General features: G+C 45.3%; 2 protein-coding genes across 2 annotated transcripts; one reads left to right on the plus strand and one right to left on the minus strand.

Moving 5' to 3' along the window:
* Positions 1-292: 292 nt before the first annotated feature.
* On the minus strand, positions 293-6,202 carry LOC100844170 (ATP-dependent zinc metalloprotease FTSH 8, mitochondrial). The gene is made up of 8 exons (XM_003568265.4): positions 5,839-6,202; positions 5,530-5,740; positions 5,369-5,440; positions 4,888-5,021; positions 3,802-4,287; positions 2,855-3,622; positions 1,843-2,070; positions 293-1,134 (listed from the first exon to the last, which is right to left on the minus strand). The coding sequence occupies exons 1-8, from the start codon at positions 5,899-5,901 to the stop codon at positions 652-654; spliced, it is 2,445 nt and encodes an 814-aa protein (XP_003568313.1). The 5' UTR covers positions 5,902-6,202; the 3' UTR covers positions 293-651.
* Positions 6,203-13,009: 6,807 nt separating this feature from the next.
* On the plus strand, positions 13,010-15,532 carry LOC100837670 (putative laccase-11). Its single transcript, XM_003566136.4, has 5 exons — positions 13,010-13,203; positions 13,272-13,423; positions 13,526-13,899; positions 13,997-14,953; positions 15,045-15,532. The coding sequence occupies exons 1-5, from the start codon at positions 13,027-13,029 to the stop codon at positions 15,176-15,178; spliced, it is 1,794 nt and encodes a 597-aa protein (XP_003566184.2). The 5' UTR covers positions 13,010-13,026; the 3' UTR covers positions 15,179-15,532.
* Positions 15,533-16,945: the final 1,413 nt, after the last annotated feature.

The following is a 16,945-nucleotide window of genomic DNA, read 5'->3' on the forward strand; positions in this document are numbered from 1 at the left end:
GTAGCAATTGCATTCGATAGAGGTCTTGTAGACTGGCGAGCGGCGGGTGGAAACCCACGTCGAACAAAGTGGCCAGATGCTACGGTTAGGAACCCTGATCAAAAGAATTTCCGTATTAGTACCTTGCACTGATTTGGACATAGGTTTTGTTGCTCAATGTATACTAGCTGATCCACCAGTAAATCATCAGTACAGTACATGGCTAAGACCCCAAAGGCCCAAACACAGCATTTCATTTCGGAGAAGTGGAATAGGTCATTTTTAGTTCCGGCGAAGAACAAACCTTCTAGAATTCCCACAAAAAAAAATCCGACTGGTTTGACACAAGGCAGAGCGTCACACCACAAGGTTCAGACTCTTGTACACCGTCTCTTCAGTAGACGAAATCTTTGATAAAATCATATAGGAGATACAGGATTCGTCAAAACGTTTGGTGATACCACTAACAAGCTCAAGGCACGAACCTCAACCAAGCTCACTGGATGGAACAACAGGGTCACGCCAGCTGTGGAAAGCCTACCGCATCCCTCCAGCACCGGCGTGATTGGACTGAGGGCGCCGATTTTATACAGTTTTTCTTATGCTGCAACAACAAAGCAAGAATCTATCGGATGAACGTGCGCTGTACAGCTGTAAAATTTAGCGCGGAGTTCACGTTGGCACAACGACGTCAGGAAGCACAGGTGATCCATCATCGTCAGGCACTTCGGCATTCTTCGCCGCCTCTGGGCTCTTGCCATCTTCATCCTGGAACCCCTGCTTGAAGAGGTCGTAGTTTGTTAGTTCGACTGCCTTGAATGGACGTTCTCCTAATACCCTCATTAAATCATCCTGGTGGAGGACTTCCTTCTCGAGCAGCAATTCTGCTATTTGGGCTACTTGTTCCTTGTGCTCCGTTACCAGTTCAACAGTTTTTTTGTACGCCTTGCTGACCCAATCCCTCACCTCTTCATCGATGATAGATGCTGTCTGGTTGCTGTAAGGCTTGTTCATTTCGAAACCATCCTCCCTCTGAGGGAAAGATAGAAGACCAACCTTCTCGCTGAAACCATATACAGCAACCTGCGCATAGGTCATTTTTGTAACTTTCTCCAGATCATTCTGAGCACCAGTCGAGATTCTTCCAATCAAAACCTGAAATAAAGCACAAATACCACATTTCCGTTCAGTTTATTTCCATCAGCAATATTGCAAATGATTTCATAGCTCATCCATGGATAAAATAACAATAATAAATGGATAAAACACAAGACAATATAAGGTGGATATTGATTATTTCTTTTGTCCATTGGCTTAAGAAAGGGGATATTGAGTTTTTGCATACAAACATGTGGTTGGCAGTAACTAGGAATAACTTTAGATTACATGTGCAGATTTAGAAACAATCCTCAACACTGGTAAAGAGATGCAACGTCAGCAGAGCAAGTAAAACAGATGTCAATATACCATGATGACAGATGGAAATACTATGTAAACAAACTGCTGAAATAGTTGGTAGTATAAATAGACACAAACATAAATTTGCCTTCCCGGATTGGATTCATTCTCATTGGATATGAAAGCACCCAAGAGTCCTACGCAGTAAAGTATCCTGATTTGCCAAGACCAAGAGAGTGCACCACCAAATTGTGGTAACATTGCTCATATTCACCAATATCAATAATGTAAGTGATGGTAGATTAACCAAGTGAACAATAATTACTGTCTTGTGATCTTGTCAAATGCAGCAAGCCAGAAGGTTGTGTTTCCTTATTATTTTGAAAGGTAAGATGTCTCTGTATTTATCCTAGTAAAACCCCACTGCCCCGACACCCTAAGAATATGTTTCAAAAAAGGATGTACCTCCTCTGCAGCTCGGCCACCTAATGTCATGCACGTCATGTCGAAAAGCTGCTCTTTTGTCATTAACAGATTTTCATTCGGCACATACTGTGCAAAGCCTAAAGCAGCTGTTCCACGTGGAACAATTGTAACTTTCAGAAGAGGCTCTGCATGTTCTAAAAACCATCCAGCAACAGCATGGCCAGATTCATGGTAAGCAACAGTGCGACGCTCCAGTTTGCTTATGACCTGCAATAAAATTGACATGATCAGAGGCTCGAATATACATACGAAGAAAAATGGAGTACCTAGTACATGAACAGAACACGTTGCATCATGACATAGTATAAAAACAAAACTGCCTAGTTAATTTCTATGCAAGCTGTATCACTGGCAATAGAGATTTATATTGAACTATTATTAAACAAACTATAAATAATTATAGCTAGGGCATTCCTGTGGCAAGCGTACAACAAATAATCTGCCAATTAATAATACACTAGTGATCCACTTTGTTGCAAAATGGAGTATAAAGCACGACACATGCATGCAGAATTGAAGATTTAATGCTGATGTCTCTCTCTGGCCCTTTCATATCTTATTCTCCATCCAAAACATTTATCTATGACTACCCACACAAGCAACAATCTCTTGTATTTCCTGAAGTTAATCGAGGTCAGCCCAAAAAAAAGCACTTAATGGAGCTACTATTTTTGTTTCCTGGTTTTCTTTCATGGCCCACAAACTTTTCAATTGTCTGTGCCCAGTCAACATAAACCCTATAAAAAGAGAGCATCATATCTGCTCATATGAAAGCATTATAAAAATGACAAAGTATACTGTGTAAATTCTCACTACAAAAAATGTGTCAATCATGCACGTATTAGCTTTTCGTAGGTTAGATGTCAGTTTACAATAGTATTAGCCTATTAGGAGTAACAAACTGTCTAGCTTTGACTTAGTTTGTTGCAATGGATCCACAGATGATGCCCTTTGGAACGAAATTAAACAAATTGGCACATGTTCACAATACCTTGTTTTTCTTCTCTAAACCACCTATGATTCTATCAATCGCAGACTCAAAATGCTGCATTGTAATCTTAGTTTCATCTGTTCTTGCAGCAATCAAAGCAGCTTCATTACAAACATTGGCAATGTCGGCTCCAGCAAACCCAGGTGTCAAAGCAGCTAGCCTTTGCGAATAAAATGTTGGTTCATTATCCAGTTTAAGCTTTGTAAGATATATGCGGAATATCTGATCACGACCCTTAATATCTGGCTTGTCAATTGTTATCTGGCGATCGAACCTTCCGGGCCTTAACAATGCCTTATCAAGAATGTCTGGTCTATTTGTACCAGCAAGAACAACAACACCAGCAGTTGTACCGAATCCATCCATCTCTACAAGCAGCTGATTCAAAGTACTCTCGCGCTCGTCATTTGAACCAGAAAAACCTCCACGACCTCTCGCACGACCAATTGCATCGATCTCATCAATAAATACAATGCTGGGTGCACACTGCCGAGCTTCTTGGAATAAGTTTCTTACCCTGGATGGTCCAACACCTACAAACATTTCCATGAAATCGGAACCAGAAATGGACATGAAGGGCACACCAGACTCCCCAGCTGTAGCTTTAGCAAGTAGAGTCTTTCCAGTTCCAGGAGGACCCACAAGCAGAGCACCTTTGGGTATCTTAGCTCCCAACTCTTCATACTTCTTGGGATTCTTAAGGAAATGTACAAACTCCATTATTTCTTGTTTAGCTTCATCACAGCCAGCTACATCCTTAAAAAACACCTGGACCAACAGAAAAGCAGGTGTTGTTAAGGAGATGCAGAGAATAACTCATAAACCAAGATAAAGCGACTGTAAAACTAAACAATGGGGAACTACTCAGATATTTTGATTTCCTCCTTTTAAGTAGTACCAAAAGGAAAGATAAAAAAAAACTTGACACAGGAAAAGAAGTAACTAACCTTATTTTTGGAATTTTTGTCCATCTTTGTCACTGTTGCTTTTCCAATGTTGAAAATACCACGGCTACCCTTCCCAGGACCACCTCCAATATTAAATCCACTCTGCATCCTTTTCCCCATGAAATATAGTAGTCCAACAAGAAAGGCTGTTGGGGCAAATCTCATCACCTCTTGGAACCAATTTACCTCAGTAACATAAGTTACTGGAACATGATCATGTGAATCTATACCCAAAGTTTCCTGGGCTTCCTCTAACTTTTCTTCAAAGGAATCAACACTTCCAATGTTGAAGAAATACTTGTATTTGCTTGGAGCCTGCCTGCCTGGAGCATCACTGGTGATAATATGTGTATCAGTACTTTGGCTTTGGTTGTTCGTTTGTGGTACACTCCTGACATAGACCTTCGCCACTGATTTATTTGAAACAACAATCCGGTCAACTAAGCCAGGTTCTAGTAACTTGTTCTTGAATTCTTGGAAGCTTATCTGAAGATGAAGAAATTAGAAGCATAAGAACTTCTCATGGCCATTAAACTATAAAATATGCTCCTACCATACATAGAAAGTAAACAAGCATGCAACCATAAAATGATACCAGATAGAGTTCATCCAAAACTAAACAAATCTTAAGATAGAATTAGCAATGAAATTCAAATGTAAGAATATTGATCACAATTTGCTGTCTGGTGTCAGCAAATAACATTACTCAAACATCTATGGCAGGTATATTATCTTGAGAAGTCCTCTTGGTGTTGATGCTGCTTGTATCGGTTATTGGATGCTGCCTGTATCAGTTACTGAATGCTGCTTAACTAATCTTCAAACTCTGATTACAGGTGACAAGGGTAACAGGTAAGTACAGCTTGTATGATCCTCATGGTAGTGATACAGTTTTCTTATGATTCTGAAATTTTCAGGATACACTAATGATTCAGGAATTCAACAAACCAAGGAAATGTATTTTCACAACATAACACAATAAAAACAAAAACCTGCAGAATTATTTGCAACAGAGTAAACATAGTGATGAAAAATAAAAAACGCTCCCATTGATAGTCAATTTCCCAGAAAGGGGATGAAAATTACCTCCTTTTGGTCTGATGAGCTAGAAGATAAAGATGAGAGCATGAGGCCAAGAAGCAATAGGGGTGCCAGGAAATTCTGCAGTTGCTTTCCAAAAGCGTCCTGGAAATTCCACTGATCATCTGTATTGGAATCCTCTGCATATCACAGAATTCCAGTTTCATCACACATAAACTAGGGGGGCGCTTAGAACTATCATATCAAACTAAAATCTGGCATGGTTATCCACAATCATCTATTTTCAGTTACAAACTACTAGGATTCCATTGTTACATCAACTGACCAGGCACTTATAGGCCAAGGAAAAATCACATATATGGTTGTTCATCTTCTTCTTTTTTTGCGAGAAAGTTGTTCATCTTATCAGCCAAACACATTCACTAAGCATACTACTGTATCAAAAGTTAAAACATATACTGAATTCACAACTAAATCACCATCCTAAACAAAACAAGAGATGCACATGAGAAAGGCAGCAACTTACGCTTAGAATCCTTATTGCTGCCATCCCCTTTAGGCGCCCCCTTCTTCCCATTCGGGTAGTAATTCTCGTAATCTGAGAGCACACACAAAAAAAAGGACACATCTATTAGCGTCAGAAGCCACCCAAACTCACCAAAAAAAAGAAAGGCGCACGACACTTACTCTTCTTAGAGCCGCTGCAGAAGAGCCTACGGAACTGCGGGCTCGCGAGGAGGTACCTCCAATCCGAGGCCTTCCCCACGGCGGGCCTCCCCAGCGACGCCGTCATGTACCCGCGGAGGAGCCCCAGTGCTCCCACATCCCCGCCATGGACCGGCGGGAGCGGCGGCGCGGTCGGCGCCCGGAGCCCACTGAGCCCCCCGAGCGAGAAACCCTAACAAAACAGCAGGTCGAAAAGAAAAAAAAAAAGGTCAGACCTCCGCCTCGGCCCACGCTACGGACGGACGGGGCAGGGAGGAGATGGAGGCTTGCCTGGCGCGGCCGGGAGGAGCGCGCGGACCGGCCGACGACGCGGGCGAGAGAGGCGAGGCTCATGGCGGCGGCGGCGCCGTGCGCATGGGAGGTGGGATCCGGGCGGGCGAGGCGCCGCGGGAGACGACGAGCACGAGATTCGTTTTCGCGCGGTGTCTCCTCTTCTTCTTCTTCGTTTCTCTTCGTTCCGTTTGCGTGAGCGACCTTCTTCCCTGCGGAGGTGGAGGTGGAGGAGGCGCCGCGGCGGCGAGGGTGAAAGAAAAGCCTCCTTTTTTTACCCCGAGACGAGACGAAAGACGAGATGCGGCCGCTGGTTCCGGTTCGGCGCTCACGGGATTACAGGATTAGCGAAGGGCTTTTTCGGGCAATGTGGCTGGATAAGATCGAGTTTAACTACGAGCCCGGCCCGAGCTGATTCCCTTTATTTTCCTCCTTGGTCTGCCGTCACCCAACCCTTCGGAGGCTGCAACTACGAGAGGCGATGCGAGCTAGAGCGTGTCAGGTCAGGGTCCACCTACTGTTTCAGTACAAAATAAATCTCAAATAAAATAAAGCGAGGGCTTTGCTCTTTGCCTAGAGCAATTCGTGTGGAAAATGATACTGCAACTATATGCCAGCATCTGGAAGAGAGAGATAGCTCAGTGCGTCTCCAAAAGATCGGTCTTAATTGTTTCCCAAGAAAGGATTACTGTGTAATCATTTTGTATGATGATTGTTCTGTCGTTTGTATAGCAAAACAAGGCAGACAGAGGCTTTGGTTGCAGCCAGGTATGGAACGGTACGGGAGGAAGCGAAGATAGCAAAGCAGTGACGTCAGGTAGCTGCAACCGACCGTCCGGGGCCGTATTCAGTAGCTAGGCCCCGCCTGGTGTCTGACTGACGCGAGTTCGCGATCAACGCCATTCCAGTTTCTGCACAACTTGGTCAGCGATCATCTATCTTTCCGTTTTTTGAACACTTCTTCTCGTGGACCATGTAATCTTATTCTTGCCATGTTGTGTTTCACCCTTGGGTAAAATTAGCTCAATCTCAGCCGCGGGACATAATAACAATGCTAATTTAGCGATTTTTCTCCGAAAGCCCTTCGCAGTTGGACGGGAGTACTGGACCGACAATTTTTAGCCTTGCTTCGAACTGTGACGGGCCTATATCGGGAAACGGCCCTATCCCAAGTCCCAGCGTTGTAACGGGCTCGGACCCAACGAAAGCCCAGCATCACCTAGCACGGTTCTGCGCAGTGGGTCGCAGAAAACGGCTTCTGCTTCACCCCCGCAACTTCCTAAAATCCACGGACAACTATGGGCTTCCGAGTGACCTCGCTGCTCAGACGTTTCCTTCACCGGCGCAAAATTGCTGCTCCTTGCAAAAGCTAGATAGGCTGAAGAAGTTGTGTCGATTTTCTTTTTGCCAAATGTAGTACTCTACTCCATAGGAGTAGCAATGAACCTACGTACTGATGCGCTGCACTACCGAAAAGTGCTTGCCTGCCTCCTCCTCCTCCGAGCCCGAGTTGTGCTACTCCTAGGAATCTGCTGTTGGTTGCCCTGCTGCTCTCACGAGGCTGCTCTGGTTCTGTGCCAGCACTGGAGATCTGAAGGCGAGGGAGCTAATTCTAGGCCGACATGTTGAGGCTCCAACTCCAAGTTGATCCTAGGATTCACCAACCGATCGAAAGACGCGGGCCAGAAAAGGCACCAGCCTTTGGGACAGTTTGGCGGTGTACCTTGGCTGCTTCTCCGTCGCGTCGATCGAAATCATCCAATCGTCCATCTCATGGCGTTTGCGTCCTTGTGTTTAAAACGTGATCCCGCTCCGTTGCTGAAGAGGAAGAAAAGAAACGCAGGTTCCACCTAGCTACATTGCCCAGGGATTCATTTTCCAACTCGAGCCATGCATGCACGTCGTTGTTGGTTCCAAATAGAACACAAGGACTGTATCATACGAAAATCTTTGTTTGGTGAAAAAACTTTAAATCATAACCATTAGATCTTAAATAAACAAATTAGACGAAAAGTGGAATCTCTAATCATTTAAACACATTCTACAAAAACGCCCTACATGATTGGAGCAACACACATGCTGTCAAAAAAAAAGATTGCAGCAACACACATACCCTCCATCCCATATTAAGTGACTCAAATTTGTCCAAATATGAATGTATTTATGTCTAAAAACATCTAGGTACATGTAATAGAAAGTCACTTGGCATGGGACAGAGGAGTTGGTATGGGACGGAGGAGGATGCAATACTGATCGATGCGAGTGCGTGCCTAGCTAGTGCACCCCCCTAACACAAGCTCACAAACCGATGAGATCATGGATATGCGAGTCCCACTAAATTTCTAGTGAAGCGTGTGATGGTTGTCCTGACTCCTGAGTGCCACTTGCCCACTTGATAGATTAGCCATTTTAGCCTATTAAAATATTTATCCCAGAGAATCATTAATTTTTTTAGGACACCTCAAACGGGCAGACTCATGCCTTTGCATTAAAAAAGAAATAGAATCGTCCGGCTAATTAAGGAAAACCGGACGAAAACCTGACCAGTAAATCATTATCTAAGACAGATTGCTTATACTCCTACTGTCTTCTTTCCAGTCATGAGGGGTGCCCGCTTATTGTGGGGTTCACCTTACACCATTCATTTGAGCAATAAAAGGAAGTTGATTTAGTGCCACAAAAATTATTCATGTTACCAGAAGCCTAAGCTCAGCCTTGGCGGGAGACAAAAGTGGGGAGGCCAATGCACAAATCTTTGAATAAAATTGAATGGTCTAAAATTTTATTTGCACAATAAAAGGAGACTTCTCTGACAACTCGTTTGGTATAGCCTCAATTCATTTCGTTTGGTAGAAATGATATGAAATCAAAAAATTGATATGATTTCATTTGGTATAGTTTGAATTCCAGATTCAAAAATCATGTTTGTTTTTCATATGGATTTGAAAAATGAGGGACAATTCCAGAAAAATGTTCTAGAAAAATGATGACTTTTAGAGTGGACTTCAGTGAGTCACAGTGTGATTCATGAAATTTCGGATTGAATTCCTATCCCAATTCTGCACCAGCAAAACAATTTAACTTCTGGAATAGAAAATGAATTACAGGATTCCAATCCCAAATGATGGGTGCCAAACGAGATGTAATTGATTAGTCGAGTGTTGCGCTGTTTTGTATTATATGCGTTAAGAACAGCACAAACTAATACTCCCTCCGTCCAACAAAAGATGTCTCAAATTTGTCAAAATTTAGATGTATCTAGACATGACTTAGTGTATAAATGCATTCAAATTTGATCAAAATTGAGACAATCTTTGTTGAACGGAGGGAGTATCCTTATCTCAGTTAACTTGGTTATCCTAACAAATGAGGTGTAGCCATCGATCCGTGCTTTGCCGGCCGGTCGCGAGTAGTTTTCTTCCCTTCTTTTCTCCCGAACGCATGATGCGAGTCCGATTCTGACCAAATGGGCAATCATCAATGCACGATGCGCAGGGAGCGGAGGCGATACTCCGATGGCAACCCGAGACTCACCGAATCGTAGTTTAACATCACCGGCTCGGCCGGCTGGCTTCGATTGGCCGTAAAATTAAGCTTGGCGCTGACGCAATCGAGGGATCGACGAGTTCGTTAGATGCAGCCGCAGGCGGGCGGCAGCTAGCGCGCTAGCTACGGCTACCAGCAGCTGAACTGATACACGGCTACGAGAAGTGAAGCCCAAGTGCATGCCTGCGCCCAACCACTCGCTCCATGACGCCAAACGCCGTCCAATCTACGAGAGCTAAGCTGAAGACGTACTGGAGAGGGCAGACTTTGGTGATACAGTGATACTTCAGCTTCAAGCCAGATGCGGAACCGGCCGGCCGTTTGCCTCGCAACCAACTGTCTGAGAGACTGAGATGGGGTTTTTTGGTCACATCGCACCCAACATTAAGATCCTGCTGGCCAACAGGTCTCTACCTGCAGACGACAATACAAACCAAACGCAATTGTTTTTGTTTTGTTTTTTCCTCTCTTTTTTCTGAACTGCCAACATGGAACCAATCGAGCATATACACAAACACACAAAAGAAGTCTATCCTAAACCATGTATTCCCTCCATTTCAAATTATAAAATGTTTTATTTTATAAGTCAAATATTTTTAAATTTGATCAAGATTAGAGGACAACATATTAATATCTGTAATATCAAGTAGGTATACTACGAAGATATCATAAGAGATTTAATAAAAGCTAATCTACTGTCGTGGATATATTGATAGATTTTTTCAATAGATATGGTCAACTTTGATTTTTTTGACTTCGGACAAACCTGGATCTACTGTGTTTGATCAAATTAAACGAGTGTTGCCGTGCTTGATCTAGTTAACTTGGAAGCTAAATAACGAAACACTCGTAGACAGAGAAGCATCTCTTGGTGTGGTGGTGGAGTTGTGAGTGCATGACTCCACCCATCATGATGCAAATCTTGGTGCTCACAATATACTTTAGGGGCTATCCCCTATAATCTTTTCGTCAAAAAAAGAAACACTCGTAGACATAGGGAACGCAACAAGGTTATAACCTACGAAATTTCTCCCAAGAAATATTTCTGCCATGTAAACAAATGTCAAGAGACAAATAGATTTACCCTTATCATCTTTCTTACGGAAGGCAAATGGTAATTTTTTTGGATGACTTTTCTTTGTGGCTGATCTCATTCTGTAGCATTCCCTAGTCCCTGCATTCATGAGTGTTAAAAAACCTTGGTAGGTGCAAAACCACCACGAATAACCGGGCCAATGTTTGGATGATGGTTTCTTCCTCAGGGTTCCAAAAAATCTGAAACAATTTATGGTTGTGGGAAGAACTATAGCAACAAAACAACAACCAACACAATCATTTGCGTTCTGTACAAATTAAAAGCCACAAGAGGGCTCTTCTCATTTTTGCATGTGACACATATTTTGGGACGAATAAGTACAGTTTATCATTTCATAGCGTCCCCTACATGCATGTATTGTTTTCTTCATATCTTTTGAAAAAGCCGGGAGAGACAAAACCATTATCCAAACTAGTCAGGATCTAGTTTAAACCGTTTTAGAAGGTTTAGTATATATTTCATATAGGTGATATCCCTATAGACAATTCCGTAGTTCAGGGCTCAAGTTGGATCAATTACCACTATAGTTCACTGTTCACGGTTTAAATGACCATTTTTTCGTGTATTAGAATTAAGTTCAACCAAATCTATTGTAAGGCTTTGACTAATAATTACTACTGCATAAATATATAATTATGTTATGTGACATTGGTGTTATTAGATTTGTATTAAAAAAAATTACTTACTTTTATGAATGTGATTTAGTATCACATAAACCACATCTTGCTGGTCAAGCTTATCTCAATAATCTAACTTCATTCCTAAATGTAGGAAGTATTTTTGGCTTTACAAGTACGACTTTCGGGCCTTGTAATGCAGTGTTTAGCTAATGGTGATTAGACTTATAAGAAAGTGCTTTTGGAAACGAACCAAATACTAATATAATTTGTGTTGCAACATAATCCACAAACTAATAATTTAGTTCTTGGTTAAACTTTGATTTGGGAAAGTTGAAATACGTCTTACATGGAAAAAAACGGAGTTGTACTGTATAAGTGCCCCAAAACAGATTACTGCGTGATTACTTTGCCCAAAAAGAGCATCCCTTTTCATTAGTTTGCTGCGCATAGCACATTAGTATGAATACTAACAAATAACAAACATGCATTCGGAGGTTATCTCACCTTGAAGCATTGGACTTGGTGTTTATTCAGATATATGTAATAGTTTGGTTCCCTAACCTCCATAGCCTCCCTTGGTTACTAAGAATGTGACACTTTTACTGGGTCCCAGTCAAATAGACCAGATCAGATGAAAGGCTAGCATGGACATCCAATCTGGCAAAAGCAGCAAGCTCCACTGCAACAACCCCACAGCTCTAAGCAACACGCCAGCAGCACAGACACAACTCTCTTTTTATTATTTATTCTTTTGTGTTGTGTGTGTACGTGAACACTGATTTTAATCTTGCTCCGACACCACGACAAGATGACGGATTGACGGCAAATAAAAAGCATTGAAAAAGGTTATGGATTTGACCCTGAGGGCCATAGTTAACTTGAGAATTTCACAAAGTTAAGTTGCAGTTTTCCATGCATATGTGGTGCAGCAGGACTCTAGCAGTCTATCTGAAAAAGAAATCTAAAGCAGCGCCATAAAAGGCTAAATAGTTTTTGGCAATCACAGTGAAGGTCCCATAAAGCTTTCACATGTTTCAGTTCAGAAGTGATATTCCACCATAATGAATTATTAGTGAAGCAGGGGCTCATATAGAACAATTATGATATTATCATGTAAGTATACATACCGCAATGATTAATGTCACTACACACATCAGCTTAAGCTCTAGAAAAATAGTGTGTCCACATTCAGACGGCAGGGAATTTCCTGATAATTCTGACCCACACCGCACCGTACGTTGTCATCATCAGGTTACTTTAGCTGTTTTGCATGAAGTTAATCAGAGGCATCCGCTACGGTACTAATTAATTCATTAATGCATGCAAAAATGGGATGATGAAAATGTTGAATCAGTTGATCAACTGCTTAATTATCTTGTACTCCATCGACACTAATCAACATTTCTATACATGCTGATTCTTAATTTGTACCGTTAAGCTTATCGGAAACTCTCTTTCATTTTACCTGAGAAGGGAAACTGACATTCCAAGACATGCCTGCGTTTTGGTGCACCGTCATATCACACGTACCGTCGCCCAGCACAAAAAAAAAGACCACCGGCTGGTGAAGACAAATATCGTCCATGTGCTTAAATATTCCTCCAGATCCAACAAGCATTTCCTAGGATGAATAGAAAATAGAAAGAAAGGTAAAAAAAACCATCAACTTGCACCGATGGATCGATACAACCACTCGCATCCCAGCAGCAGCAGCAGCTAGGCCCTATGGATTGGATCGCAGGATCGAGCAGATCAAAGAGCCGGCTGGGGGCAGCAGGATCTCGGCCCTATGTGACATTTTCTATGTACGTCCACCAACCCAGCCAACCACTGTCCCCCTGCGACCTTCTACCATGCACGGCACCACGGGGGGCGACAGCACTGCGCAGCCGGCTTAAATAGCCACTCCAGCCCCTACCACTGATCATGCCACTCACCACCTTGAAGTGCTCACACATACAGGAAGACTTGCATAAAATGGGTGGTGCTCATCATGGTCTTCTCCGGTGCGCCTCCCCTGCATGCCTCCACCTGGCCTTCTTCCTCCTCCTCGCCGTGGAGCCGGGCCTCACGGCCGGCCTCACCCGCCGCTACACGTTCAATGTAAACAATCTTGCGTTAAAGCTCTGTCACATTGTCTTGAAGTTCAATGTTCTGATATATATATGCAGGTGACAATGGCGACAGTGACGCGGCTGTGCCTGACGAAGAGCATCCCGACGGTGAACGGGCAGTTCCCGGGGCCGAAGATCAGCGTGCGGGAGGGCGACCGGCTCGTCGTCAATGTCCACAACAACATCAACAACAACGTCACCTTCCACTGGTACGTGGCCGGCGCACGTTTACGTTATATATATGAACGTAGTATATACTTTTACGGTTCCTGGGTTCATTAACGAGGATGTGCATCCATGCGCAACTGCAGGCACGGCGTGAGGCAGCTGCGGAGCGGGTGGGCGGACGGGCCGGCGTACATCACGCAGTGCCCGATCCGTCCGGGGCAGAGCTACGTGTACAGCTTCCGCATCGTCGGGCAGCGCGGCACGCTGTGGTGGCACGCGCATTTCTCCTGGCTCCGGGCGACGCTCCACGGCCCGATGGTCATCCTCCCGCCACTCGGCGTCCCTTACCCGTTCCCTAAGCCCTACAGAGAAGTGCCCCTTATGCTTGGCGAGTGGTTCAACGCTGACCCGGAGGCCGTGATCAAGCAGGCGCTACAGACCGGTGGAGGCCCCAACGTATCCGATGCCTACACTTTCAACGGCTTCCCTGGCCCAACATACAACTGCTCAGCGAAGAGTAAGATCTACACGCCCCAGCCAGAACTATATATGTTTTGTTGCCCATGCAAACAGCTCCGTGTTAACGAGTCTGAGAAATTCCCGTGACGTCACAGGCACGTACAAGCTGAAGGTAAAGCCCGGGAGGACGTACATGCTGCGGCTCATCAACGCGGCGCTCAACGACGAGCTCTTCTTCGCAGTCGCCAACCACACGCTGACGGTCGTGCAGGCGGACGCCAGCTACGTGAAGCCGTTCACCGCCAACACGCTCGTCATCTCCCCGGGCCAGACCATGGACGTGCTCCTCACCGCCGCGGCCAGCACCTCCTCCTCGGCTTTCGCCATCGCCGTCGCGCCCTACACCAACACCGTGGGCACATTTGACAACACCACCGCCATAGCCGTCCTCGAGTACTCCCCGCAGAGACCCTCCATGCTTCGGAATCTCCCCGCGCCATCCCTCCCGTTGTACAATGACACCAACGCTGTAACCAACTTCTCCTCCAAGTTCCGGAGCCTGGACAACGCGCGGTACCCCGCACAGGTGCCGATGACAGTGGACCGGCACTTCTTCTTCACTGTTGGGCTCGGGGCCGACCCATGCCAAAGCCCGATCAATGGTACATGCCAGGGCCCGAACAACACCCGGTTCGCCGCGTCCATCAACAACGTCTCCTTCATCATGCCCAAGACCTCGCTTCTCCAGGCGCACTACCAGCGGATGTACAAAGGCGTGCTCATGGCCAACTTCCCCACTGCGCCAGTGCGCAAGTTCAACTACACTGGAACGCCGCCCAACAACACATTTGTCACACACGGCACCAGGGTGGTGCCGCTTGCCTTCAACACCACCGTCGAGGTGGTGCTCCAGGACACCAGCATCCAGGGCGCCGAGAGCCATCCGCTGCACTTGCACGGCTACGACTTTTACGTCGTTGGGACGGGGTTTGGGAACTATGATGCCAACAATGACACCGCCAAGTACAACCTCGTGGATCCGGTGAAGAGGAATACCATCAGCGTGCCCACCGCCGGATGGGTCGCCATCCGGTTCATCGCCGACAATCCCGGTAGGTTTTTGACTTATATAATTCCTCCTCGTAAATTAGTGTTGACAACAATATTAATTAAACTGCTGACTTCTTGTGTGGGGGCATGCAGGTGTATGGATCATGCACTGTCACTTGGACGTGCACTTGAGTTGGGGTTTGTCCATGGCATGGCTCGTCAACGACGGGCCGCTACCGAACCAGAAGTTGCCGCCTCCGCCAGCCGATATCCCCAAATGCTCATAGTCCACGACAAATATCCCTGACGGTTTTGATTCGTGCGACGCATGAATGGAAGTTCAAATTCGTGGTGGTGGACGGATCCACTGCTCGATCGGTTTGACCTGAATGGTGTGCCCGTTCTGTAAATGTTTGGTTTTGATGCCTCTCTCTCTAGCTCTTGGACAGAAACAAGGTTGATGTAAGAGGCTGAATGGGTCGATGGTGTTGCACGATTCATGTTGTTATTGTTGTTTTCTTTTGAGGGAATGCTGTAATTCTTTGGTTCCACCTCTTCCTTCTCATTCTGGACATTTGTTAATGTGTATAGTGTATCAAATCAAAATATAGGCCAGCAAAGTGATTCATTCGAGCATGCAATTCATGGCATCATGTCACAGTCGATATTATTATTTTCCGCGCTCCTTCAATTCTTTGGCCGTCCGTGAATCGGATATGGGCTTGAAGAGAGGGGCGGGCCATGCTAGGTCCTTGTTCTCATTTTGAAACATTATTATTACTCTTGGGCCTTGGCAAATTGTCCGGCCTGGGCACATTGTTCGTTAGCTAGTTGAAACTCTTGCGTAGGCAATGCCAAAGCACACGTGAACTTTGAGAATGGCACACGGCCTGTGCAAGTGGAGCACGGAGTAGTATATTTTTTTAAAGTAACCATGTGGTGCGTACCTCCTGGCGTATCAATGCCCTACACGAGCACACACGGCACTCCACTGACCGTACTCCGTGATCCATCTCCACGATATGAGCAGACAAATAATGCCTCTCCTGGAGCTTTACCACTTGGCTCGCCAGCCTCGTCCCCCGTCAGTTCTTCTCTTCCGCTAGCTGATCACTCACCACCTCTGCTAGTTTCTTTCCCCCTCTCCACTTAACAGCCCCACGCCAAGTTTCCAGCTCCCACAAGCTGATCAGAGGAAATTAAGCGTTAGAAGGCGCGTCTGATCCATGGAGTTCCGCGCAGGGGACAGCAAGTGCAGGCTGCTGTCCACGAAGAGAAGCTGGAAAGGAGCAATGGCCCCGGCCAAGCACGGCGGCGGCAAGATCAGCGGCGGGTCGTCGTCGTCGTCTTTCCCGCGGCGGTGCGCGCGGCTCGTCAGGGAGCAGCGCGCGCGGTTCTACATCGCGCGCCGCTGCGTCGCCATGCTCGCGTGCTGGCGCCACTACTCCTGAAATGTATGTATGTACTACTACGAGTATGATACTACTATCACATACTGGGGAAACAAACACCCGGCGGAGAAGTGGTTCCAGTGAGATTGATTAATTTGTTCCTCCTAATTGACATATACGTCTGGGTTTTGTATGTGTTAGGAAGGGGTTCATGAGAGATGAAAATCAACGTTCTTGTTTGAATCCCTTTTGCCTTTCCATGTGGAGAACACATTTCATCGAGAAAACCAATACTGTCAGGCCAGGGCTTGAAATTGCAAGTTTTAATTACAGCTTTTGTTGTTGCGAGTACAGTAAGAAAGGAAATCAAAAGACCAGAACAGAGAGAGGCCAGGGCGGAGCAGCGGTGCAGCAGCTGCTGCTTTAGCGCTTTACTGTTCTGACCAGCAATATGGCTCTGCATGCAACCTCTTGACTGTTGAGTCCAGTGAGCGCTGACGCCGACACGCCGTGATTTATCACGCCCTAAACGACGCCAGTCCGTACCTGAGAATTCTGTTACTACATCCTATGGCTCGCAACTTGCCAGCCGCACCACAGCTAAAAGGAAAAGGCTCCTCCTTTGGACAGTAGGACCAGATAAGATCGATCGATGCAAGTGAT

Source organism: Brachypodium distachyon, chromosome 2 (assembly GCF_000005505.3).
Source record: "Brachypodium distachyon strain Bd21 chromosome 2, Brachypodium_distachyon_v3.0, whole genome shotgun sequence".
NCBI lineage: Eukaryota > Viridiplantae > Streptophyta > Magnoliopsida > Poales > Poaceae > Brachypodium > Brachypodium distachyon.

Coding starts and splice junctions, on each gene's coding strand:
- LOC100844170 (XM_003568265.4), bottom strand. CDS start 5,901: ATGAGCCTCGCCTCTCTCGCCCGCGTCGTCGGCCGGTCCGCGCGCTCC. Junction 2,071..2,854: donor GTTTAGAGAAGAAAAACAAG/GTATTGTGAACA, acceptor ATTTTATTGCAG/GTCATAAGCAAACTGGAGCG. Junction 1,135..1,842: donor GTGGCCGAGCTGCAGAGGAG/GTACATCCTTTT, acceptor GCTTTATTTCAG/GTTTTGATTGGAAGAATCTC.
- LOC100837670 (XM_003566136.4), top strand. CDS start 13,027: ATGCCACTCACCACCTTGAAGTGCTCACACATACAGGAAGACTTGCAT. Junction 13,424..13,525: donor AACAACGTCACCTTCCACTG/GTACGTGGCCGG, acceptor GCGCAACTGCAG/GCACGGCGTGAGGCAGCTGC. Junction 14,954..15,044: donor GTTCATCGCCGACAATCCCG/GTAGGTTTTTGA, acceptor GGGGGCATGCAG/GTGTATGGATCATGCACTGT.